We start from the raw sequence: 8,548 nt of genomic DNA on the forward strand, positions 1-8,548 counted from the left end.
TGAGCAAAGTCTTAAGCTTCTCAAAAGCTTCTAAAAAAGAATCATCAAAGACAAAATTAACATCTTTTGCAAGCAAATTGCAAAGAGGTCTAGAAATTAAGCTAAAATCTTTGATGAATCGGCGATAAAAACATGCATGCCCTAGGAATGACCTAATATATCTTACGGATTTTGGGACCTGTAAAGTCTTAATAAGGTCAACTTTGGCTTTGTTGACCTCGATACCCTTTGAGGAAATTGTGTGCCCTAACACGACCAGTCTTTCCTATTAGATAATCGTGATCTCCATATCTTTGCCTACGATTCCGGCATACCCTAATAATTATAGAAACCGATCCTTTTAGCTTAATTCTAACCACATCCTGGCTAACTCTAAAAATAGGATAACCACAAAAAAAAAAATTGAGCCCCGGCCGTAGGCCGTGGTGATACCTAGTTGTTAATAAATATAATTAGTGATTAATGTCAATGATTAGTGATTATCAATAGTTAAGTTTAAAACTTTGTGTTGATATATTTTGGGAAGAAAAAAAAAAGTTCGGTTTATTTTTTTTTGAGAAGGAAAAAGGTAAGCGAGGAAAAAAAAATGTACTTTGATTCATCTAGTCTCAATGGAGGAAGAAGGATAATCTTTATCCAAAAAAAGCTCGAAAAATACACATTAACTAACTGATTTTTTAGATTGTGAGAATGATTTTATTCACCCTCAAACTAAAACTCCAACTCAAAATTATGATTTTGACGAGCCAAATCTAGATTATGAATACACTGATGAGGAACCCAATACTACTAGTACACATGTATACTTCTATCTTATGTTTATTTTCATTTTTGTAGTTTAAAACCATCAAAAACTTGATTTTTTTTCATCATTATTCGGCGAACCAGGAATAGGTTCGGCTTTTAATTATCAGCCAAACCTACCTGGTGATTTACATATATGATGAATAGTTCGGATTACTATAAGGATTAACATTGTATGTCGGACTTGTATTTTATACATAGTTCGGCTTATATGATGAATATCGAAATAGCCGAACCTTGTATTTTTATGGGTTCGGTTTGTATACATAATATTTTTTTCCAGACGAACACTTATTTGATTTTACAAAAAAAAATTAAGTTCATTCACATTTTAAGGCTCGGCTCATGAGTTATATATCGAATAAGCCGAACCATAAGAGTTTATGTTCGTTTTGTTAGATTTTTGGTTTATTAGCTGAACTAATCGAACCTAAAAACCTATTTACATTTCTACAGGGTTCGACAACCCCGAAATACCCATTATGAGCCGAACCCAGTAACACTCATTTGACTATAAATTACAGAGAGTAGTTCGGCTTATAATGGAAATATCATAAGCAACCGAACCTGTGAAACCATATATATTCTAAAAACTGAGACGAACAGTATTCGGCTCGAATTCAATACTATCGAATAAGCCTAATGACAAATGTATCTCTTATCTTTGACTAGGTTCGGCGTAAATTTCACATGAAATTTCAAGCCGAACTGTTCATGCACACTTTCAGGGAGAAATATCAAAAATAGTTCGACTTAAAATACTAAGAAATTTTGAGCCGAACCGAATACTGTAACTGCCAAAAACACTAATTTTTTAAGAATTAAAACCATTTAATCGATGAAAACCAACAAATAAGAGATTGGGTTTGTAGAGCTTACTTTCTTATCCTCATTTCCGGAATTGGAGTTATAGTTGGTTGAATTCCTGGTTCAATTCGTGGTTCTACACCTTTAATTAGTTCTTCTTCTTCAATTGATGGATTAGAAGATGATTTTGAATGCCTACTCCCTGTTTTTTGATTTGTACGAACCATTATTTAGTTGAGTTTAAGACGATCAGATTTTCACGAATTAACGGTAAAAAATTTCACGACGATAAATTTTTTTTCTTCGTGAGAGTTTGGTTAGAGTAGTAGAGGAAGAAGAAGAAATTATGTTTTTGAAATTGATTTTAAATTTCTATATTAAGGATAAGAATAGATTAATAACGACTCTAAAACACGGTTCTTATTTTAAGACAAGAACTAGACGAGGGTTGGAGAGTCACCCTTAACCAGCTACGTAAGCCAACGAGTCCACATACGGTGCCCACCGTTTTATCCGACAGACTGACATAGTTTTGTACTGTTACCATATATTCAAGTACATAACAGTTCCGGTTTGTTTATTTTAATACAGAAAGTAGAATTTTATCTTAAAATAAACTCAGTAATTTATTTCTGTAAAAAACAATTCCCTTTCTTTGTCTCCGGTCCATCTACTGTAAAAACAGAAACAAGTCAATAAATCAAAATAAAAAGGAAATTTCTGTGTTAAGAAAAGGAATAAACCGTAACGTGTCGGTTACCAATTGGAAATAAACAGTCTCTGACCTCATATTTCAGAAAAGAGGAAAGAGACGATGCGGAGATTCGTGGCGGAACGCGCAAGAAAGTTGATCACATCCACATCTTCTTCTTCTTCTTCTTCCTGTATCACTCAAACTAGCAATAATCCAAAAATAATCACAAATCCATTCTTATCAAATACTAGATACAGTAATTATTCAACAGCCATGTCTTTTCCTAATTCAGTAACCATTGATTCTATTAATCCCAAGGTATCTATTCTATTCTAATCTAATTTCTTCTTTTCTTTTAATTTTGCTTGTGTAGATTTTATTATTAAATTGGATTCTATTTTTGTTGGTTTATGAGATTTTGATCCATCTCAATTTTACTGATTGTTATTGTCAAATTCATCAGATTTTACAATTCAACTATTGACTAATAAGCTGATTAGAGAAGGAACACTGACTGATTTTGTTTTTTCTCAAATTCAATTTCAATTGCTAATCTGTCTCATCTCAGTTCCATTTCAGCTGCTTATTAGTCTTCTACTCATCCTGAATCCAATGGATGTGTTGGTTTTTCATTACTAGTAATGTCGGATTGCATACTTCTAAAGGACCTAATTACATCTTTGTTTTCTGTAAGAAACAACAATACAAGAATAGACTAGTAGTGTGTTTATGTTCATAGACGCCGAATCTGTAACACTTTGGATCTTCACTGTCGTCGGTTCTATTTTTATACTTGAACTAGTCAGTCCTCTTTGGTTACTACTCTCTTATTGTTGTCTTATTATCTCCTTACTTCAGGTTCTGCAATGTGAGTATGCTGTTCGTGGAGCCATTGTCAATCAAGCACAGGTTAGTGTCATTCATGCATTTACAACAACCAACACTCCGATGAATAGATGGATCTCTTTATAATAGCCTTAAGATGCTTGATTAAGCAGCTACCTGAATGCAGAAACATACTGAATGTGTCATCACTTATGCTTCTTTTTTTTGCAGAAGTTGCAAGAGGAGATAAAAGAAAACCCGGGATCTCATCCTTTTGATGAGGTAATCAGCTCTTATCCCAATTTTTTATACCTATACAGTGCAATTCATTTTCGTACGAATCATGCTCCTTAGGTTCAAATTTGTTTAGAGCTTGCTAGTCTTTTATGCGGCGAACTTATTGTATTGGCTTTAGACTATTGTAACTTATAGCAGTCCATTGGCCACTTGTTACGCAGATACTTTACTGTAATATTGGAAATCCTCAATCTCTTGGCCAGCAGCCAATTACCTTCTTCAGAGAGGTTTGTCCATTCTCAAAGCTAACTGTGTTTTTTTCATGTATAAAAAGTATATCTATGGGTTATTCACACGCCTACTTTTCCGGTCCCAGGTTCTTGCATTGTGCAATCATCCGGTCATTTTGGATAAAAGTGAAACACAAGGCTTGTTCAGGTAAATGAAAGTCTTGCTTGAAAATACAACCTTGAGCTAGTTACAGTTCAAGAGTGACAATTTGCTAAATCCCTCCCTTAGTTTGGAAACCGGTTCCCAATGGATTTTGCGTTCTCTTTTTAGTTGTTGATTTTTAAGGACTTTTTAGCAACACTGTGAGCTCCAATTTGTTTTCTTTTTCTCTCAGTGCTGATTCAATAGAGCGAGCTTGGCAAATTCTAGATCAGATGCCAGGAAGAGCAACCGGAGCTTACAGTCACAGTCAGGTAATGATAGCAATGTTTATTGTGTCTCTTTCATGAACAAAAGAAATTAATAGTTAAATACAGAAAAACGTTAGTTATTTATTGGACTAGTCTAGATTAGTCTAATGCTTATCTCATGTTAAACATGGTTCTTATTTCGTGCTCCTCCAATAACAGGGTGTTAAGTGCTTACGTGATGCTGTGGCAGCTGGAATTGCTGCTCGGGATGGTTTCCCTGCTGATCCAAATGACATATTTCTCACTGATGGTGCAAGCCCTGCAGTTAATACACGATCTTACCTCTGCCAAATGTGTTCAAAAAATTAGAGTAATAGCAAATCTTAAATTTGTTTCCTTGTTTGCATCTCAGGTTCATATGATGATGCAATTATTGATAAGCTCAGAGAAAGACGGTGTTCTTTGCCCCATCCCTCAGTACCCTTTGTACTCTGCCTCAATTGCGCTGCATGGTGGTTCTCTTGTATGTTTCCACATGCACATCATAGAATTATCATCTGCTTTAAAAGTTGAAGTGTTAAACAATCTGCTACTTAAGTACTCAGAGAGCCTAGGCGTGTTTTAACATAATGTCAGATTGTCTGGTTATGGTCTTATGATAAAGTAGTGATGGATTAATTTGTTTTTTGCAGGTGCCTTACTATCTCGATGAGGCTACCGGTTGGGGATTGGAAGTTTCTGAACTTAAGAAACAGTTGGAAGATGCCAAATCAAAAGGCATCACCGTTCGATCCTTGGTAGTGATAAATCCAGGAAATCCAACTGGTCAGGTATAATAACAACAATCAATTGCTTTCCCTACAATTATCCATTTTAAGCTAGCCCAAGCAGAAAACTTCTTGAGAGCTTGTCTTTCCTTCACTCATTTGCTGACGTTTGTTATAAGTTTCTTAAAGATTTCATTACGTTCTTGTAGGTTCTAGCAGAGGAAAACCAGCGGGCAATTGTGGAATTCTGTAAGAAGGAAAATTTGGTTCTTCTAGCAGATGAGGTAACTGTTTAGTAGGACTTAAGTGCCTTCTTATGCTCAAAATAAATTTATTGATTCATTAGAAAATATTCAACGCTCTAGAATCTTGTATATGAAAAGATCTGGCTAAGTTCCCTAAAAATATGAATTCAGCTCTACCTCATGGTTTCGATCATTTATTCAAAACAAATTCCAAGCCTACCGAACTGGACATTACGATAGGAGTTCATAAGTGGCTTGCTAACTTGAGTTATTTACAGGTCTACCAAGAAAATGTTTATGTTGAGGACAAGAGTTTCCACTCATTCAAGAAGGTTGCTAGGTCAATGGGATATGGCGAGAAGGACATCTCATTAGTATCTTTCCAGTCTGTTTCTAAAGGTATGTGGTCTCTCATGTCATAAATCGAAAAGAAAATGAAATAATCTAAGTTCTGGAACTGAAAACTCTTCTTTACATGCCAGGTTATCACGGTGAGTGCGGAAAGAGAGGTGGTTATATGGAGGTTACTGGTTTCAGTCCTGAAGTGAGAGAGCAGATTTACAAAGTAGCATCAGTAAACCTTTGTTCAAACATCTCTGGACAAATTCTTGCAAGTCTTGTGATGAACCCACCAAAGGTGTGACGCTCTCTCTTTTGTCGCTTATATTCAGGATATTTGTGTATTTTGAAATGTTTGTCGAAACTTACATCATTCCTTATCTATGCTGAAGTCGATTCGCAAACAAGATATTATAAATATTGTCTTCTTTATCTGTTTCCTCTTGGGTGTTTAAGGAAACATAATTAAAAAATCAAATCCTTTGCAGGTTGGGGATGAATCTTTTGAATCTTATTCAGCTGAGAAAAATGGAATTTTATCTTCTCTAGCCAGACGTGCCAAGGTTGGTTAAACAAATGAATCATATGTTATTGATTGAATATCGTAAGTCAGCCGTAGTATTTACTTAAATTCTTAACTTAGGCACTAGAAGATGCATTCAATAGCTTAGAAGGTGTCACATGCAACAAAGCTGAAGGAGCAATGTATTTGTTCCCACGTATTCACCTCTCTCAAAAAGCAATCAAGGCTGCAGAATCCGCAAAGACAGCCCCAGATGCATTTTATGCAAAACGCCTCCTAGAAGCTACTGGTATTGTTGTAGTACCTGGATCTGGCTTTGGACAGGTGAGACTTGTATCTCTTCTGCATTTTATACCTAGCAACTTCACACGTATTATTCATCTTTCTCAAGAACATGTTAGTTGTTGATACTTTCTGTTTGTTTTATCTCCTTTTTATGTTATAGGTTCCCGGCACATGGCACATTAGATGCACAATTCTACCTCAAGAAGAAAAGATCCCCGCTATCATCACACGGTTGACAGACTTCCACCAAGCTTTCATGGCTGAGTTCCGTGATTGAGGAGTTTTCTCTCCCATCCCATAAACATAAAACATATATCCGCAAGCCATCATCATGGTCATAATAAAGTGAAACCCATCCATTTTAGTTTTATAGATGGAAACTTAGATAACAGTTAATAGAGGTTTTGAATTTTGTTTATGCTGCGGCGTGCTTGTATCTGAACATCAAAACATTTAAATTTCATAGAATGGGCAGTGGGTTAAATTATGTAATTTAAAAGCTTTACATCTCTTAAGTTTCATCATTTCCTGCAGCCTTCTTAAGTTAAATTGTGTAATTTAAAGTTTTAAACATGTAATTAAAAGGAGGTTTTACCTATTTCCTATACCCACTTTCCCTAAATCCCATCCCAGTTATACTTTTCTAACTCTTTTTGAAATGGATAAACAAAACTCACTCTATCATTCTCATGGTTAGCCTAACCTTTCATCACTGCCACCAAATTGATCCGGAATTGATTCTCAAATCTTAATTAGGTTTGAAGATAAATTGCAAAACTTACTTTATTCCATACATAATATGATAGTAAAGATCACGTGGACAAAAAGTATATCAATACATCACTATGCAATAAACCTAATTAATACATAAATTAGAAGTACAACAACGACAGAAACAATTAATTAGTTTCCAAAAATTTGTAAAATTAATTGGATTAGATAGAGATGAGAAGAAGGAAGATGTTGTTTGATGGTTAGTAGTGGTAGGTTAATAGATTTATGATTAGATTGTACTCTTTTTTTATTTTTAATGAGAGACGATTAAGGAATTGCAATTAAGAGAGAAGGAGAAGAAAGTTTACGTTTGATCCATATAACAGGGGAGTATTGTTTACCCAACCAGAAAAATGGTCAAATAAAAATTGTCAGATTTATGTAATCTAGGTGGGATTTTGGGGATTGTGGGAATGGAAAATAGGTAAAACCTAAAAGGATTGTCCGATTAGACCAAGTAACATCTCATTTTGAGTAGTATTCTTTTGATCCAAAGAAAAACTAATTCAGATGAAGCCCAAAGATACAAATCTGAGTATAAGGTCCATTCACCTTCCGTAAGCAACTATCTAAGGGAAAATTAGACGCGGACCCAAAAAAAATAATATTTTTATTGTAAGGCCCACAATTAATTTTAGATACCATGACACTCGTAATTGTTTCCGTGACACTCATAATTATATGAAATTATTAACAGGGGGTTAATCCACGAGTGAGTTGTGGGGAGTTTAATGTATTTTGAATCTTGGGGATTTTGAGGGAGTGTAAGAGAGTATAGGGAGTTTCATGTTTTGAGTGTAGGGAGTTTGAGAAACTCTCCCCAAATCTCTACTTCTTTGAGAGATTTGGAGTGAGGCAAAAATACACTGTAAACTCCCTAGAACTCCCCAGAAAACCCAACTCCCTAACATTCTAGTTTTTACCACTAACACGGAGTTTAAGAGTTTCTTTCAAAATCCCCCACGACTAACAGGGTTTCCTAAGGAGTTTGGGAGACTCTTCTAAACTCTCCCACGACTAACGGAGATTTTGAGAGACTCCTTCGAACTCCCCACGACTAACGGAAAAAAACCCAACTACACCCAACTCCCTTGAGGACTAACACCCTGTAAAAATGTCTGCATGACGGATTATGCATCCGCATGACAGGTTATGCATCAGGGGTATAATTGGCAACGCAACTTGGATATAACATATCTAAAAATCCGCGCCTTGTATTTTACAAATTTTATATCATTGGGAATCTTTTTAATAGAGCTACGCAACGAGTACAAACAACGACGTCAATTTTTTGTTTTTCACGAAAATATCGGAGGTGATCTTTATTTTAGGAAAAATTTCGAAAACTGACTACATAACCATTATGCAGTTACCAAAAACGATGTATAACACATTATGCAGACGCATAAGGAATTATGTAACCATTTTCTCGACTGCATAACAAATTATGCATCTATTTTTTCGATGCATAAAAGATTGTGCAACAATTTTCTCGATGCATAATGCATTATGCAGTCATATTTTAGGATGCATAACAGGTTATGCATCAATTTTCACGACTGCATAACATGTTATGTAGATATTATTGTAGGTGCATGACAAGTTAT

At 35.1% G+C, this 8,548-nt stretch overlaps 1 protein-coding gene across 1 annotated transcript; it reads left to right on the top strand.

Annotated features, from left to right (window-relative positions):
- The first annotated feature begins 2,392 nt into the window (after nucleotides 1-2,392).
- On the top strand, nucleotides 2,393-6,773 carry LOC113337177 (alanine aminotransferase 2-like). Its single transcript, XM_026582875.1, has 15 exons — nucleotides 2,393-2,623; nucleotides 3,164-3,214; nucleotides 3,362-3,412; nucleotides 3,589-3,654; nucleotides 3,744-3,805; nucleotides 3,993-4,071; nucleotides 4,228-4,332; nucleotides 4,421-4,531; nucleotides 4,701-4,838; nucleotides 4,985-5,059; nucleotides 5,299-5,419; nucleotides 5,503-5,657; nucleotides 5,848-5,922; nucleotides 6,003-6,206; nucleotides 6,328-6,773. The coding sequence occupies exons 1-15, from the start codon at nucleotides 2,426-2,428 to the stop codon at nucleotides 6,442-6,444; spliced, it is 1,608 nt and encodes a 535-aa protein (XP_026438660.1). The 5' UTR covers nucleotides 2,393-2,425; the 3' UTR covers nucleotides 6,445-6,773.
- Nucleotides 6,774-8,548: the final 1,775 nt, after the last annotated feature.

The sequence above is a fragment of the Papaver somniferum genome, unplaced genomic scaffold, assembly GCF_003573695.1.
Source record: "Papaver somniferum cultivar HN1 unplaced genomic scaffold, ASM357369v1 unplaced-scaffold_158, whole genome shotgun sequence".
In the NCBI taxonomy this organism is placed as follows: Eukaryota; Viridiplantae; Streptophyta; class Magnoliopsida; order Ranunculales; family Papaveraceae; genus Papaver; species Papaver somniferum.